At 47.2% G+C, this 18,225-nt stretch overlaps 1 protein-coding gene across 5 annotated transcripts; it reads right to left on the minus strand.

Annotated features, from left to right (window-relative positions):
* Window positions 1-490: 490 nt before the first annotated feature.
* Erlin2 (ER lipid raft associated 2) lies at window positions 491-16,636 on the minus strand. Of its 5 annotated transcripts, none has more exons than XM_041673733.1 (12): window positions 16,466-16,636; window positions 15,068-15,189; window positions 12,667-12,748; window positions 11,567-11,613; window positions 11,075-11,136; window positions 10,812-10,937; window positions 7,462-7,535; window positions 7,248-7,306; window positions 6,573-6,664; window positions 5,307-5,396; window positions 3,846-3,925; window positions 491-3,485 (listed from the first exon to the last, which is right to left on the minus strand). In XM_041673733.1, the coding sequence occupies exons 2-12, from the start codon at window positions 15,172-15,174 to the stop codon at window positions 3,285-3,287; spliced, it is 1,020 nt and encodes a 339-aa protein (XP_041529667.1). In that variant the 5' UTR covers window positions 15,175-15,189; window positions 16,466-16,636; the 3' UTR covers window positions 491-3,284. The 5 variants fall into 5 exon arrangements, with proteins under 5 accessions (XP_041529667.1, XP_041529664.1, XP_041529666.1 ...); XM_041673730.1 differs by lacking the exon at window positions 16,466-16,636 and adding an exon at window positions 16,223-16,311; XM_041673732.1 differs by lacking the exon at window positions 16,466-16,636 and adding an exon at window positions 16,016-16,178.
* Window positions 16,637-18,225: the final 1,589 nt, after the last annotated feature.

An 18,225-nucleotide genomic window follows, 5' to 3' on the forward strand; every position in this document is an offset into this window, starting at 1 on the left:
CCTCCTGTCTCTGCCTCCCAAGTGCTGGGATTAAAGGCATGCGCCACCACCCGGCTGAAACTTGTTATTTAAAATACCCAGTTAAATGTAAATTTCAGATAAAGAGCAAATAAGTTTTGTGCAGTATTTGGGATGGGATAGAGTTGTAAAATCACATTTATCCGCTGACACTAGACTAGGCAATTTGCCATTTTGGGAGTTACTTACTTCAACTGCTGTCACATAAGTTTTGGGTCAACTGGGAATGCAGTTATCTTTTGATGAAATGGAGCAATGTACTGTTTGTTTTTGACAGGGTCTCACTATGCAGATCAAGATGGTCTCAAACAGGTCCTCCTGTTTCTGCTTGGGCGCTGGGACTAAAGCAACACGAGGCTGGGAAGAATATATCCCCTGGATACATTTTTTGGGAAAGCCTAACAGGGAAGTTTTATGTCTATCACCTATTCTAGTATTAGCCACTGGCAAATTTTATTTGAATAAAAAAACGTAAAGACAAAGACATTTTATTTAGCAAGACAGAAATTAAATCCAAAATGTTAAGTATATTCACATGAGACCTTTTGTGTTGTCTAAACAATTCCTGGAGCTAGTAACCCAAAATAATTAATCTAGTAGTATCATTTTTGGAATGATTAACAGAATAAGAATCATTTTTCAGTTATAAAGGCTCACTAATGCCCTGGGGCACACTGGAAAAATTGCTTTGACTATGCAATCACCAGTTTACACAGAAGTAGGGACAAAAAGGAATGGAAGTACAAAGACACGATTGCCCATTACAGCTTTTCTAGGGAAACAAGCAGTGGCTAGGATGCCACTGAGGACAGCAGAGTCGGTGAAGCTTACAGGCAGATCAGCTACTTCAAGGTACAGTTTACTAAACTCCACCTTGCGACCGTCCACGCCAGCACAAGACACACACAGACCACACATCCCTTTTAGAAACTGAACTACACAGCCTCACTCACTGGTTCCCTCAACTCAGCACCATACTGGCTCCTCTACATCTCTTTTTAGCTATAAAAATTATTAAACTTAGGCTTTCTTACAAACATTCTGACCATATATTGAAAAATGATTAAAAACTCTTCCAAATATGAATAGCTTCTGCAAAGTTTAGTGAGTGAGAAACATTCTACCAAGGTGGCTGGGCCTTGGGAAAATCCTACAAAAACTGAATTTTACAAACAGTAACTTATTTTGATATAAGTTCTCTATATAAATAGCAGCCATGACTTTACTGCCTACAAAACTGTAGGCTTATCACATTTTACATTTTAGAATTTAAATGCTTTACAATCACTTTTTTCTAGTATTACAAAAAACAAAGTCATACAGACAGATGGGCTAGGTATCCATGCTAAAAAGATAGCTGAATTCCATGATTTCACTGCTGGGACAGACACTGACAACTACTGAATTCATGTTAGTGACATGGGAACATTCATACGTTTTGTTTAAAGAAGTGACATTCAAGGGGTGGGGAAGCAGCACTTGCAGCAGGACTTTATTGAGGTTCTTTGTGAGCAAGGGACGAGCTATCTGAATGGTAGTAGCAGACAGACTTTCAGACTAAGAGGGTGCTCTCTGGGGACATCCCCTTACTCCTGCACTGACTCCAGGGAAATAGTGTTTTTCGAGGCTCAGGAGGAAGAGGGGACGCTGGGTGTAGCATGTCGCTTTCAACAAGTGGTTAGCGCAGAAAGTGGGAGGAAGATGAGTTGATCTTGGTGAAAAAAAAAACCCAAAAAAGTTTTTTTGAGCACGTTAAAATCTATGCCTTCCATAAACATTTTGTAGACTGTACAAACTGTAACCAGGACCAGTGGCTTAAGACGTCTCAGTATGAGGAGTTAGAACAGACAAGGGCAATATCCAAAGCAGGCAGAGTTAACACTTTGCTTCTTTTTAGGCAGGCTAAACACTACCCAAACACTTGACAAGCCTATTTAGTGCCAGCCACTTAGAAGCAAACTGGCCTGCCATATAGAACCAAGAATGAGAAATGCCAGAAAATCCCATTTATAGTATTCACTTAAAAGATAACAGTAGGTGCTTTGTGTGTGGGGGTGTCCTAAGCTGAAGCCAGGCATGGGCACAGGGCACCACACGGAGGTAAATGAACTCTGCAGAGCTACCCTCCACAAAGGCCTTCTGTGCAGCCCTGCCCCCCACCCGGGCCAATCTCAGGATCTAAGAAATACCTTTCTATTTGTTCTTCCCTCGTATTTGTTATCCTTGGGTGTCTCATTGTTTTCCTCACTAGCAATGAAAAACAAAACTTGGGGACTCAATGCAGCCCGCAGGGGCGTGGGCATGAACGCTGACTTGCATCTGTGCAGCTGCTCTGCCGTTCACTCCCAAGCAGCGCCTATTGTCTAGATTTACGCGATCCCTTTCTCAGTGTCACATAACCCCCTGCACAGGCAGAGGTACATAGGTACTACTACTTGGATGTCTACTGGCTGGCCCTTTCTCTCCAGTGTCAAGAGCTCTTCAAGGAAGAATCTCCACAATGATAAAGACATAAATGCCAAACAGCAGTAGAGTGGCTAACGGGTATAAGGAGCCTGCTTCATCAGCTAGTACGACACTTGCTTGCTCCCATCCTGATACAGAGTGGAACTAATAGATAGATGGTTCAAGAAGAAATCAAATCACAGATCAGGTGAACATTCTGAAAAAGGAGTGTGTGGAGTGACAGAACCCTGCTGCGGTGAGATGTAGTCAGAAAACACTAGGGCAAAAGTACAGTGTATACAAAATCTTGCAAAAAACCTAGCACCAGGTTCTTCCTAAGGGCTCAACCCAGCTCTACTCTAGTACGACACTCTGCAGCTGGCACTCCACAGAGGCCTGGTCAGCGGGGGTCCACAGGCAGACACCGCCTATGTCAGAGGCAAGGAGAGCACTGTGGAGCACGTTTTCAAACCACGAGGAAGCAGCAGCCACATACCTCCCACTTCTTTTAATAGTATCCCCAGTTAAGCCAGCTTCAAAGGGAAAAGGTTGGTGCCTGCAGATCAGAGGTCGAATCCACGGTGTACACACCTTACCAGAACTCATAAAACCCACTTACCTGAATCAAAAGTAAAACTAAAAAACAATTCTCCATCTGCTTGCCCTTCCCAGAAGGGGGTAGATTTATGTCCATGTCTTCCTTTTTACCACAGTAACTTGAAGAGTCAAAGAAGGTAGTGTGGGAAAGAGGAACATTCGGTTCATCTTAAAAAATAAAGCTCTCTCTAAGCGTCACAATCAGAGGGTGTATACATTTTTTTTCAATTATCCTTTGTGGTTTCCTCTAGGGGCTCATCTTCTAAGCTGAAACCCAGCTTGTCGGTCAGCCCCTCAAACTGCTTGCCCAGACCACCTGCGGAGTCCATAAACATGTTGGGGATGTCTTTGCCAAAGTAAATCTTGCTGTTGGACGCAATGGCCTTGTACTTCATCAGCTGCAGATACTCCGGAGTCAGCTTGAGCTGGACCATACAAGAAAGCGGAGGAGAGATGACATCAGAGAAAAATTTGGTAGTGCCTTTTCAACTTTCATCTGAGAGGGTCTCTGTCAAGCAGATAAGCTCCTTCTACTTTCCATGGTCTTCCTGTTACCCAGAAAACACTTTTCTAAGAAAAAGTGATCTAAGGTCTTATGACAGAGTAGGAACAGTTTTGATAGCTCCCATGTCTAACACAAGAATGAAACTTCTCCTACGGCTTCCCCGCTAAGAGAAGTGCCTATCTCTAACAGCATGGGGCTCCTCAGAACTGTTGTGAGGACGGGGCAGGGAGCAGTGAACCCAATCACATCCTCAGTATGGGGGGCGGGGTTAGGCCTTTACCTTATTTGCTTCTGCTATTTTCAGAGCAGTGTAACACTCAGCATCAGCCTTCGCCTTCTCCCGGGCCAGAAACGCAGCATCTAAGGGGTGAAGGGTACGAGGAGATGGATTAAGTAAAACAAAACACGGGAAGGTGCAGAAGCCTGTGCTCTGGGGGCTGGCATTACTTTTTTCATTGCTGTCTACTGAACCCAGAGCCTTGAGCATAGCAGGCAAATATGTTAGAATCTGAGCTACACTTTGGGGTATCTTACTGCACCCCAGCATGACATGTTTTACTAAAGATTCATTTGTTTTTAATAATGTGTATCTGTATATGATTATGTGCATATAAGTGCAGAAGCCTGCAGATCCCAGAGGTGTCAGATACTTCCAGAGTGGAATTTATAGGTGGTTGTGACCTGCACAATGTGGGCATTAGCAACTGAACTCAGGTCCTCTGCAAGAGCAGTGAACTCTTGTAGCTGCTGTGCCTCTCTCAGCTCCATGACAAGGATCTACAGAAAAATGAAAGCACAGTTTTACTAAGAGCTCCTGGTGAGAGCGCAGCTTTCCAGTGGGTCCCTGCAAGTCCTACATAGTTACATGGAACCCTGTGGCCTTTGTCCTGGAAATCCCGACAGAAACACTATGTGCAGAAAGTGAGGGTAGTGGGAAGCGAGGGCTCCGGAGGGGACTGAAGGTGAGCAGCGGTAGGAGATCTACTGAGTGACACTTCATCAAGGCTAATGCAGTACCTGCATGGACCCGGAGGACAGACTCCCTCCTCTAGGAGGACCTTGCTGTGGGAGGACAGAGGAGTGCATCACCATGCCTGCCTCAAGAGGACTTTAGAGGAGAGCTGCTATTTGAGCCCAGTGTCAAAGTTAATGCCCAATTCTCAGAGATGTCCGCTAGACTGAGCTTCAGGTCAGGGACTGTTACGTTGCTTTCTTCATTTTCTCTTCTTTTTTTTTTTTTTGAGACATTCTTACTCTGTAGCCCAGGATATCCTCTGACTCACTACCCCATTCTGCTTTTACCCCAAGAGCTGAGACTATAGAATATGTTAGTATGCCCAGACTGATACCCTTGCTCTTACTATTTGATTACCTACTTATAAACATGTATTTATTTGTGTGAGTACAAGCAGGGCACGGTGAGCGTACAGAGGTCAGATGACAACTTTCAGGAGTTGGTTCTTTCCACCATGAGGGTTCTCAGGTGTGCAGCAAACACTACACACAGCCATCCCTCCTAACAAAATGCCTGGCGAATGACTGACACGACAAACACTCGCTGAGTGAATGTTCTGTGAAAATCTGCTTACCGTGCAGGGCCAGTTCCAAGTTCTAAACCCGGGTCTAAGCAGAAGAGAGAGTATTTCTGAGATATTATAACACCCAGAACATAGATAGATCGAAGAGAACAGGAAGTGACCCAGTCACCGTGCTCCGTCAGGCACGGCATCACACCACTCACCTTCAATTTCTGAAATCTTCTTCTCTGTCTCCTTTTCCATCACTTTCTGCCCATAGGTGATTTCTGCAACCTGAGCCACTTTCTCTGCCTCTGAGTAAATAAAATTGAGAAACGATTTAGCGGTGGCATGTCAAAAGCTGGCTAATGCGGTGAGATGGCTCAGGGGGCAAGTGTGCCTGCTGCCAAGTCTGCTGATGCAAGTTCAACCCCAGGAGCCACGTGGTGGAAGGAGAGAGCTGATTCCCACAGGTTGTCTGCTGGCCTCCACATAAGCAACCATGGCATGCATGTGCCCATACACTCGTACAGAGAGTAAATGTAAAACCAGAAAACCTTGATTGACTGAGGGCCTTAATACCTGAATGGGCATGCTCACAAAGCCAAGTTCACAGAGAGCAGCGGCAATAGGCACACCTGAGAGACGAATGGCCCAGTGAGCACAGGAGAACAATATCAGCATCAAACACTAACGGGAGATGATGACCCAGGAGAAAAGCATGCGTCCGGAAAGAACCTAACTTCTCTCCCCAGCCAACCCTTTACATGGGTTTCACCTGACACTCACGTCAGTAAACAGCTCAGCTGATTGCTGTGACCAGAGATCTGGAGCAGAGAGCTCCAGTGCACCCTCTTATTTGTCACATGATCTCGGACATGGTTACAAATCTGAGTTTAGAAAAACAAAGCAAGCACCTCCAGGTAGCCAAGTGGGTAAAAGTGCTTGCCAGGCAAACCTGAGTACACAGTGGAAGGAGTGAACCATCCCCAAAGTCGTTCTCTGACTGCCATACCTGTGCCATGGCATAGGCGCTCCTAGTTACAAGAACACAACACACACACACACACACACACGCTGTGCCATGGCATACGCGCTCCTAGTTACAGCAATCTCTCTCTCTCTCTCTCTCTCCCCCCCCTCCCCCCCCCCTCTCTCTCTCACACACACACACACACACACACACACACACACACACACACCACACAAAATAAAAGTTAAAAGCCAACCAAACAGAAAAGTCCAGGCAAATGACAGCACTTTCCTCTGGTGGTGATATGACGATTGCATTACTTCCCATATGAAAATCTCAAGACTCACTACCTACATCCACCGCCCGACCATTTCCACTGGGCTCCTGGGGATATGAACGCCACCCCGGCATACTGGAAGCACTCTGGAGGACCTAAGCATGCCCTGGCCGTCCTAACACCATCCCATCATTCCCAACCCTTCTTCCCTGAAGGAGGATTAGAGAACCATGTGCGGACCAATGAGGGCCTTCTTCCTCTCTGTTTCTGCCTCCTTTTCCACCACCTTCTGTTTCTGGGCAGCAATGAGAAGCTTCGTCTTCTCGCTTTCCCTGGAAGGAAGACACACACAGCTGTGAGGCTGTCCTAGTAGCTTCTGGAGACCTTCAGTGCTCTTTGGAAACCCAACTCTGGCTGAGGAGCGGCGCACTAGGGTGTCTTTGTTCTCCTGCCCAAGGCTGTTCAGTGGCTCAGCCTTTACTCATCTACTCTAAGGCTTTATTTTGTGAGAAATAAAACACAATGCCTAGGTGTATGCTTGTAGTCCCAGCTACTCAGAAAGCTGAGGCAGAGGGAGAGCTTAGTCTCAAGCTTAGCTTGAGGTTAGCCTGGACACTCAAGGCCTCGATCAGAGTAAAATAAAAGAGAAACATATTCTACTTTAAGGAAACAGACCTGCCAGCAAGCTTATCATCTGTCCCTATTATCTCCACTTCTGCTATGATTCTCTCACATTTTAAAAGCATTGCTGCTCTCCAGGGCTCCACTGTGGCCCCAAGTGCTGACACACCTGCCCAACCTTGTAGTACAACAGACTAACAAATGCTCAAGGGAGGGAGGGAAAGCTCAGAGTTTGCCGCTTGGGGATGGTTAGGGGGAGCTTATGGGGGACAGCTTAGGCACAGGTATACTCACATCAACTCATAGTTCCTGCGGATTGCCTCGGGAATATTGGGCTTTGTCACTCGTACAGCCTGGAGAAGGACACAAATAGCAACTGAAGGGAGAATGGAAATGGTCAGGGACGTGAGGGTCATCTGGCTCTTAGTGTCCCTGTGCTAAAAAGGTATCCCTTAGGAGAGAACACACAGGGTCCAATGTAAGCACTCCCCACTGAGGCAATGCTTACCTGGATAACAAGACCCGGGGCCATGGAAGTCAGGTCCTGTTGCAAAGCTAACTTGAGGTTTTCATCAATTTGATCTGGAATCAAGAAAGACACAAAGGGAGCCGTTTACTGTCTAGGTAAGAGAAGAATGTGGGGAAAACACAAGCAAAAGCAATGGCCCACTGACTCTCCTTTCCAAACACTATACCTAACACACGGGAACACAGCTGAGACCCTGGAGTGGTCCTCCGTGAAGGGAGAGCTAAGCGGAACCTCTCATTTTGGCTTCAAAATAAAGCCCTTTCATTGTTTAAAACACTAGCCAGGGTGTTCATTGCTTAAAACACACTTCCAGGGTGTCTGAGCTTAAGAAACAAAAACCTTGAGCAGCCTTTCCCAACTGGCAGACCCATGGTTTCTCGGAGGAGGATAGAATGGCTATGTCAGGTTTTCAGAAAAGAAGCAACCTGGTCATGGAAGCACATGCCTGTTACCCAGCACCTGGGAAACTGAAGAAGGACCACAGGGCTGGCCTGGGCTACACTATGAGGTCTTCTCACCAAAAGGTGGTTACTAAATCTAGTAATTTTATTAGTCAAAAAACAAAACAAGGGGCTGAGAGATGGCTCAGTGGTTAAAACAAAAACACTTGCTGCAGTATTAAAGATATTATCAAATCCAGAATTAATTTGGAGGTATGAGAGCAGGGCTCATGTGTATAACTCCAGAATTAGAGAGGCTGAAGCAGGAGGGTCATAAATTTGAGACCAGTCTGGGTTACAAAGTGAGTTCCAAGCCAGCCTGAGTTACAGCGTAAGACCCTATAGAAAAAACAAACATGACTCGCTGCTCTTCCAGATGACCCAAGTTCAGTTACCAGCCCCATGTGCCACACTCATACATCTGTGACTCCAGTTCCAAAGGATCTGACTTACTCTCTGGCCTCTGCAGACACTTCCCCTCCACCACACACGGCACCCACTCATTTGGTTATACAAATGCAGGTGCGTGCGCATACATACAAGAAAACAAAACAAAACCCAGGAGAACCTCACATTGCTTCCATTATGAGTCCTATGAACACAAGGAGAAAATGAAATTTCCTGTTCTGAACATCAGCTCACCCTTTTGTCTAATGTTTGCTGTCTGTTCACGTGGCTGTGCGTATGTGTGCAAGGTCAGGGGAGCACCATGGAGCCATTCTCAGGACACTACCGACTTCCTTTGCGATAAGATCTCTCAGTGGTCTTCAGCTCACCGATTAGGCTAGACTGGCTGGCCAGAGAGGCCCAGCTTCCTCCTGCCAGTCCTCCGTGTTATCTCCACGTGCTCTAGGTTCTGGGATTAATCTCAGACCCTTACACGTCTGAGGCAAGCGCTTTACCGAGCCATCTCCCAGCCCAGTTCATGTCTTTTCATAAATTTGCTTTGGTTCTGCTTCCTAGTCTGGAATTCAAATGTGTTGTTTGACAGGCAAGTGTGGGAAAGGCTGCCACTGATCCACTCCATGGACAGTACACTAAAGCCACCTCTGGGCCTGGACCTTCTCTTCCTAGATCTCCCTGAGATCCTGGAAGAAGAGTCAGCAGAGCCAGGCTAGGATATCCGAGCACAATCACCACTGTTCTCGTGAGCTGCCATCTGTGTTTGTCAGCTGTGCCCAAGCGGCAGCTTCTGAGGAACAGTGAGTCTCCTTTCCTTTACAGATGCTCAAACTGAAGCCTATGGAAGCTAGCTAGCACCCAACATGTGAAGTTTCCGGTTTGGGGATGGGGTAGGGAAGTGAAACAGTGGCAGAGCACTCCTGGGCATGCGTAAGGCGGGCCCTGAATTCCATCTAGCAACACACACACACACACATGAGATAGAGAAAGAAGAAAAGAAACACCTGATTACTTACTATATTTTGATTCTTATGACACAAACTAGAGACAACTGGGAAAAGGGAACCTCAATTGAAGAACTGTTCCCTCAGACTAACTCAAGGGAAGGTTACGGGGCACTTTCTTGATCACTCTGGGCTGTTGAAAATGCAAGCTCAGTGCAGCACGGAGAGCCAGCCAGTAGGCAGCATTCTTCCGTGACCTCTGCTTCAGTGTCTGCCTCCAAGTTCCTGCTCTGACTTCCCTCAGTGATGGATGGCCTTGATGTGGAAGTGTAAACCAAATAAACCCTTTCCTCTCCAAGTTGTTTTTGGCCATGGTGTCTCATCACAGTAACAGAAAGAAAACTAGGACACCAACCCCAAAGAAAAGAGCTACAAGGCAAACACTCATTCCCAGCTCCACTGTACAGAAGCAACAGATTAGTAAGCACTACGTGTATCTGTTTGGACAGCAACAGTTTTCAAATATGAAACGATGTATCTTAATTTCCTTCTGGGGACATTAAAGATCCTTTGTCTTTTAATGTTTCATATGCCTTGACAAGGTACAAGTCCTAAAACGATGGCTATAAAATTAATATTTCATTAAATTCTACTGGTGTGACATAAAAAGATACAGTAAATTTTTCAGTTTTTTTGAAAATATAATCAATCGGAAACCAACAAAAGAGTACAAACTTTTAAAGTGAATTTAGGTTCATTATCTACTACAGAAAAATTGAAAGTGATTTGAATGATTTCCTAAATCTCAGAGTAAAAGTGTAAAACAACTAACCATTTGATTGTTTTTATTATTATTTTGAGCCAGGGTCTCACTGTGTAGCCTTGATTGTCCTGGAGCTATGTAGACTTCGGGAACCCAACATTCTCACCGCATACCCCTGGTGCCTGCACTCAGTGGGAAGAGCACTCACGGGACAGCAGGGAGGAGGGCCTGGCCTCAGCTCTGTTGTCAACTAGCAACAGCTCTCTCACTCTCTTGCTCTTGGCCTCAGCATACTTATTTTAAAATGAGTATGTTACGCTACATGGCCTTGTCAGATTCTTCTAGAAACGAGTGCATTCTCATTTTAGAACAGTATTCCTGGGACAGTGTGCTCCAGGCCTCTGCTCAGACCAGCAGGGACTTTTCATCACACTCATACTGCAGTGCTATGTCTGACTACTCCAAGGATCTTTCCCTTGTTTATAACATCCTATTTTTTCTTTTGGGGGGTTTATTTATTTAGGAAAAGTTTTACTTTGTAGCCCAGGCTGGCCCTGAACTTGTTTTTCACCTGTCTCAGCCTCCTGAGTGTGAGGATTAAAGGTATGGGCCACCATGTTTGGCTGTTCTCAGTATTATCTGGAACTCTCTTGGTGACTGGCGCCTGTGTACTCCCCATTCTGTGGTGTGCTAGCTCAGAAGCAGACAGACAGAGGGCTGCTGAAGGCTGACATGCCTCAGAGAAGGGGTGGAGCCACCCTGATGACACCACCCTCTTACCAAACAGCTCGATGTAGACCTCCTGAAGCGTGTGCACACTGCAGAACTGGTTGAGCTCATGATGGATCTTGTTGAAGATGAGGGCCTTGTCGTAGTCGGCAGTGTAGTTCTTCACTATGTCATACACTGGGAGGAGGGGGAGGGCTCAGCGTAAGAAAGACCCAAGACTGCAAACCTCTCCAAACTCTCTCGCCTTCCTCACTTCTCAGTGCTCGTGTGACCCACAGATGGTGCCAGCATGCTGGACAGGCTAGAAGACATACCTGCATTCGGGACCAGGAAGTTCACCACTTCAATTCTGTCAAAGTAGATCATCACACCACCACTATCGGAGGGAGACGTGACAAAGATGTTACCAAAGCTCTGGAATCTGGGGAAATTTCCTAAGGATACGGCTTAAGACATATGACCAGAAGAACAGGATTTCAGTGTTCATGGACTGTGAGGCAGTCACACCTCTGAGCAGATGTGTGGAGCTTATAACCTCCACAAGACTCCAAGCCCTTTGCAGCGTCAGGAAGGAAAGGGTAGCTCCTATCTTCTGATCAAAGGGACTACATGGAAAGGAATAAGAGGACTAATAGGCTTCAGAGTGCACTGGGTGTCTGGAAGTTTGTCTCTCATCCTGGCTTCACCAGCACGCCCGTCAGGCACTGCCTTTCCTTCACTATCCTCCATATTGTTTGTCACTGCAGCCGCCAGGCCGTCCTCCCTCTTACTTGCTGGGCTCCTCAGCTTCACTCCTGGTACCTTACCTGGTCCCACATGGTACGTTCTTCACTTCGTCTGTTTGGAGAGTGGTCTGGAGACAGAGGAAACATGAAATAATGTGAAACGGGCAGTGACAGAGAGCAACCTACTATTTGGAAGCCTCAAAGTCTTTGTAATTGACTGCTAGTTTGGACTGAGCTTTGTCCTTGCTAAACACGACTGTCCCACCTAACCCCTTTACCGGCTGAATCTTGTCCATGTCTGTGAAGCACACATGAACGGGCAGGAGCATGAAGAAATGACTGAGTTTGGAGCCCGAAGAGCGTATTTCACTAGTGCTGAAGCAGCCGACTCCCTTCACATTGGTTTCAGAATACAGTACCTGCTAGCATTACTGTGAGCCTCAGATAAGAAAAAGTACCCAAAGCACTGTGAGGTCCACACAGCAAGGCAAAGGCAAGACTAACAGGAAAGGTGGGTACACTCTGCTGGGCTAATCATCTCCTGCTCCCGCTCACTCTTTTCTTCTGGGAACTGAGCATACATCCTGGTGTAAGCTGCCTCTGTCCCTGTCTCTGTCTCTTTGTGACATCCCCAACCCCTTTTTGGGGTGGCTGAGTTTTCTTTGTTGGATATACTGTAGAGACACTTAGTTTACCTCAGCTAGGAGGGGGCCAGCCTCAACTAGCCTTACTCCTATTTTACATGGCCTTGGCCCTCACCCAATCAACTTCCCTCCCCACACAACTATTGTTCACATTTTTGAAGTTCAAACAAGTACAAGCAAATTTCCATCTTTTATTTCAATCTGTCATGGTAACCTGTGATTTACTAAAAACACATACTTGATTTTTCTTCTAAATATTTATAACAAATTCTTCTTTAGCCCCACTTCAAAGGTGAGGGAATAATTTCCACTTGGGGTTGAGAGGTTAAGGCAAGGCAGTGGCTCCATTCAGCTATTTCAATCATCAAGTAACATTATAAGAGCCCCCCCTGCCCGGCATGTGTGTGTGAGAGATCCTTACGTAAGCCTCTGAAAAGGCATTTTATTCATCTAACAGCTAAATGATTTCAAAGCGTGTATTAGGTAACAACCCGAGCCTGTAGAGAGCCAACCACACCGTGACACGAGCGCATGTACCTGCACAGACTTATAGGATGTGATGAATGGGAGCATGAGATGGAAACCGGGGCCACTGGTGGAGGTCAGCAGGGCACCACCTCTGTAGAGGAGGGAGAGAGGGAGGTTCAATATCCCAGGATCCCTTCAGTCAGAGATTCTCAACCTGTGGGCCATGACTCCTTTGGGGGGGATTGTTGAACAACCATTTCACAGGGGTTACCTAAGATCTTCAAAAACCAGATATTTATGTTACAACTCATAATGGTAGTAAAATTACAGCTATGAAGTCGCAATTAAATAATTTTATGGTTGGGGGGTCACCATAACATGAGGAACTGTATTAAGGGTCATAGCATTAGGAAGGTTGAGAACCACTGCCTTAGATCAATACTTATGGGCTAATTATCTCTCTGCTCCTATAAAAATATACTGTAAGTGACACATGCCAATGACATGTCCACCCCCTCTCCCTTTCTTCCTTCTGTCTCAATTTGAACATTCTAGGGAGCCTGATGGGAAAACAAAACCCATTATACTTTTTCCATCTGAGAAGTAATGATATAGAGGAAGCAAGACAAAGACAGCAGAATCCCTGGCTGCACACAGGATGGGAGGCAAGTCTGTCACAGTTGCCGAGCCTGTGGCAATCACCAGCATGTGAGACCCAGGAACACAGTTATCAACCAGCAGCATTACTGTTGGGAGGCCAGTGACACAGACAATTAAAAGAATCATTTTTCTGGCAGTGCTAGGGTTGAATCCAGGGCATCACACATTCTAGTCAAGTACTATATTGTCACAAGTTACACCCTGCTCCGTAAGCATACTTTAATATAAAGTGATGGCCTCCATGATAGAGAAGTGAGATTTAATTAGCAGAGGAAGGGAGAGGATCTTAACCAAAGTTTTAGTCCAGCGTAGAGCAAGAGGGTAATTCGCTTGCCTTTCCTGACCATGTTCCAGAAGCATCCGAGGACTCACACATGATCTCACTAATTTTGAGACAGATCGTGCTACATAGCCTTGATTTGTGCAGTGCTTGCTATGAGACCCAGGATGGCCTAAAACTCATAGTAGTCTTCTTGCCTCAGCCCTCGCCCAAGGAAGGGGTGGAATTACAGATGTTGAGCCATCATACTTGGTTCAACAGCAATGTTTAAGTACTTTCAATATATATTAAATAAATAATATATCTTTTGACATATATATTTCTGATCAAGTTGTATATGAGTGACAAAATTAAAAGCTTTGGGGGACATGAAAGCAGATGGCAGAGATAAATTACTGAATAAGTGGGAACTCAACAAAGGTTTAAACCTTTTTATTATTGTTGTTTTTAATTAGGGGTCTTGAGTATATCAGAAGTGCTTCCACTGAGCTACAACTCCAATTCAACGAGCATTTTAGAGCTTGTGTTCCGTAAGAAAGCATGACATAAGACCCATATAAAAAAGAAGGCATGTTGATGCATGCCTTTAATCCCAGCACTTGGGAAGCAGGGGCAGGTGGATCTCTGTGAGTCCAAGTCAACCTGGTCTACACATAGCCTTTCAGACTAGCCAGATCTACACAGTGCGACCCTGTCTCAAAAAGGGGCGGTGTCATAAAGGCTTACAGCAAGGGCTGGGGGTGTAGTTCAGTGGTAGAGCAACAGCTCAACACACTGTTCGATCCTCAGCACCACAAACCAAACTATCAGTCAAGCAAATCCCCCTTCTAAAACCTAAAACAAAAACCTTGGTCAAAGAAGTCCCTGGAAAGTAAGCAAGTATTTAAAAGAGTGGCTCTCCCAAAGCTTCCCTGATTGGTGGCAATCAGCCTGCAGAGCCTTTACACTTTCTTGAAATTTCACTTTAAAACAGTCTTTCAAGCCAGGCCCAGTGGCGCATGCCCCTAATCCCAGCACTTGGGTGGCAGAGGCAGGTGGATCTCTGAGTTCGAGGACAGCATGGTCTACAGAGTGAGTTCTAGGACAGCCAGGGCTACAAAACTAAAAAAAAAAAAATAAACAAACAAAACAGACCCAACAACAACACAAAAACCAGTCTCTCTTGAGTGACACTTCACAAGCTGTCATCAAGAACTGTGACTGTCAGTTTTTGGAGAGGTAGCCTGGTGCAAGGAGTCAAGAGTCTTCAAGTGATGCAAGAAACAACAGTATCCCAGAGATGCCCTTGACAGAGCAGTGATTCCTTCAGCTCTCTGCCTTTAATCCTATAAATACACTATCAGCATCACATACTAGAGACAATGTGAAGTTTAAATAAATACACATACATACACACACACGCGCGCCCTTACCCATGGCCACTGACTTAGAAACTGCACCTGAAAAGGGTTCTCCTATTTAACAACGTATACAGATTTAGCAGGATCTGCTAGCCGGTGATGGGAAAGCAGTCACCTGTCTCTGCCTTACCTGTAATACACTCCAATATGTCCCTCTTCTATCTTGTGCACAGCTGAGAAGAGAGATGCGCAGAAGAAACTGCAAGCCACAGCCACAACTGCTCCCAACTGGGCCATCAGTGAACTGATATCCTGCAGATGAGACAAGGGACAATGTGTGGCCTGACGTACAGGAGAGAGGCTGTGCCACTGAGAGAGGCGCATGGAAAGTGATGCACAGGTGGCCCGCTGTAGAACAAACACAACGCCGGCCAGACCAACATCCCATCCCTTAACTGTGCAAGTAAAATGCCCACTGCAGCGAAGAGGAACTAGGTCCAGATACTGCCCCACCTAAGGGAGATAGATCCGGTGCCAAGCGGGCAGGGCTCAAAACACAGCCTTCTCTTCATTAACGGGTTGTCGCCAGAGCCACTTATAAGTGAGGGAAGAGAGGCAGCTGCCGCGGGTTGGCTTAAATTACAGAGGATGTCAGATGACAGGCAGCTGTGGCTGTGTGTTTCTGGCCAGCGCCTCCTACTTCTAATTGCCTGCTATTTCGAAGGAAACTATCAGTCATTTCCCATGGGACTCTGGGGAGAGAGAGACAGCAGGCAGTTAACTCCGAGGTGGGAGTCTCTTGGCCTGCCGTCCACCTTCCCAGTTATTCCTCTGGACCGAAAAAGGACGGATCTCTTATCAAAACTCTCGCGTAATCTTTGCCCCCAAGTCCAGCGGGGAAAGGAAACTGGGAGTGCCTCAGGTTGGGATACTCTGGACTCCTGGAGGGTCCCAAACATCCAGGTACCGAAATGCGACGGAGAGTCTGGAAAAACTAGGGTGACGGACCGGCACGTGGGCCCAGGGCGCGGATGCCAATTCTCAGGTCTAACTTATTTTTACCGTGGCGGCCTCCAGCTACCGAGCAGCAGCAGGAGCCTCCCTCTCTGCAAACGCCCTCACCGCCACTCCGCCCCACCTCGCGCCCTCTGCCCGCCCTCCTCCGCGAGACAGGCGCGTCCGAGAGCTTCCGCTCCGACTCGCGTTAGGACCCGTGGGCAGGAGACTGGACACACGGGGGTTCTCTCGGCAGCGGGAGCCTGAGCTCCGGAGCCGCGCCAGGGCCAGCTCCATCCCCCTAGCCGCAGCGAGGCCCAGCGTGCACTGAGGGGCGGGGGCTGCGTACCAGGCTGTCCCTCCAGGCGCTCCGTACACGTCTGAACCCCCCGTGCAACCGCAGAAACCGCCACACCCCTCAGCACGCTACTTCCTTCCGGGCCCGGCGCCTCGATGACGCCATCAAGTCGCGCAAAAACCCCGCCCCTACCCCAGGGCTCGTCCGCCTGCCCCGCCCCCGCGAGGCGAGCGGCAGTGCTCGGCGGTGCCGCCAGGGGGCGACCGCGAGCCGACCCGGCGGCTGCAGGCGAACCTGGGATCGCGGGTCTGAGGCTGCCCGCTGTGCAGGTGCCCAGCGCAGGAAGAGGGGGTTTCCCACACCACGACTCTGGTGTCACCTCCCGAGGTTCTGATTTTCGAGATGCCTAGGAATTCTCCTTAGGTTCAGGTCGAGCTGGACTTATTTTCTTTCTTTTTTTCTTCTTCCGGAACAGGTACCAGCGCGACGCAGCTTTCGTCCCCTGCTTGCTGCTTTCCTACAGCACCAGCCAGCGGAATGAAAAAATGAAAAAAACTCTGAAACGTGCAGATTATGACGTCGCTAGTCACCAGTCCTACTCTAAGCTGCTCTTTATACTTTGCTGAGAGCTTTGTTTAGCCTTGAGGTCCCCACAGCAACATGAAGTAATTAACAAGGAATTATTGCCCCGATTTTAATGAACGAAATCTGAATTCTCTGAGGGCCGAGGCCAACCACAGTCATTGAAAGCTTCCTTTGCATTTCCTTAATACTTGGGGCTCCCTGCCTTGGTTAACACCTGCCATGGTGAGCTTGTATCTGCCAAACGCACCCAGGGACATAATGGACCAGGAAGAGAATCAAGACTTCATGCCTCCTAGTCTAAGGCTGCCACCTGTCCTCACCCTAAAGCAGGGTGGTATTGGGATGTTCAAATCGAGTCTTTTCTCCTATTTTGTTCTGGGCATGGAACCAAGGACTTTGTAGCCCTACTCTGTCCCCAAACTCCTTCCTTAGTGGGGAATTACTGAACCAGCCACTGAAGTCATTTTGTTTGTAGACCAGGAACTGCCCACTTTAATACTAGCTTTTCGTAAACGGAACAACTTTTCTATACAGTAGATGGCTCCTTGTCGTGTTAGAGGATTTTAGGGCTCAGGAGAGGAAAGTACCTCTCCCAAAGTCAAGGCCCTAAAACGGAGTTCAAAGTTCTGGGAAACCGGATGTTTGGGGACAGCAGAAGAAAGCCCCCAACCCTAGCTACCCAGTGGCTGCAAACGCTGACAGCAGACCCTGTAGTTTCAAAAGCAGCTTGTCTGAGGGAACCGGCTAACTCTCCATTCTGTCCGTGAGGGAACCGGCTAACTCCCCATCCTGCCCATAATGAGCCTGGCTCCCTCGGCCACTCTTAGCTACAAGTCCTAGCTTGAAGCTGTGTGGTCTGCAGTCTCCTGAACTCTGGTCTCCGAGTGACTGTGTCCTGTGTCCTGATCAGAGTTTGGTCACAGCCTGAGAAGACACCTCTATGTCGTTAAAAAAAAAAAAAAAGAAAAGAAAAGCCTGCTTCAGCTGTTTGAGGTCTTCTAAATTCTAATCTTTTATTTGTCCTTTCAAGTAATTACTATATACTCCTCCATATTGGTACCAAAGCCCAGGAAGGGCTTCCAGGATATTCAGGACATTCCAGCCCCACGGGGCCCTTTCTTCACCTCTATCCTATCCCTTATCTCCTGTCTCAAGTTTCTTTCTCTTCAGGTGCTCCTCTACCCTTAGGACTCACTAAGGCTAAACAACGGGTCTCTATCCGGAGACTTCACCCATCTGGGGCCCTAGCAGCCTCACTGAGAAGTGAATGGAGCCGTGGCGGGGTGGGGGTTAGCTTGAAGTCGTGTGGTCAGAATTGGAAAGCTTTCTTGCTCTTACCCTCTGAGGAGACCTCCAGTGCCCGGAGGCCCACCTATGCTATTTCTAGATCTGCACCCAGCATCCGTCTTAGCACGCATGTGGGTAAGTGTCCGTTTGTACGCAGCAGCATCCTGGGAATTTGACTCGGC

The sequence above is a fragment of the Microtus oregoni genome, unplaced genomic scaffold, assembly GCF_018167655.1.
Source record: "Microtus oregoni isolate MIOR12 unplaced genomic scaffold, Mior012 000024F_ref0000369, whole genome shotgun sequence".
In the NCBI taxonomy this organism is placed as follows: domain Eukaryota; kingdom Metazoa; phylum Chordata; class Mammalia; order Rodentia; family Cricetidae; genus Microtus; species Microtus oregoni.

Bases quoted from the DNA above. Each gene is read 5' to 3' on its own strand.
- Erlin2 (XM_041673733.1), bottom strand. From the start codon at position 15,174: ATGGCCCAGTTGGGAGCAGTTGTGGCTGTGGCTTGCAGTTTCTTCTGC. The intron at 11,137-11,566 runs GTAAGGTACCAG...TCCCTCCGATAG, and splicing joins AACGTACCATGTGGGACCAG to TGGTGGTGTGATGATCTACT. The intron at 3,486-3,845 runs GTAAAGGCCTAA...TGTATGGTCCAG, and splicing joins AAATAGCAGAAGCAAATAAG to CTCAAGCTGACTCCGGAGTA.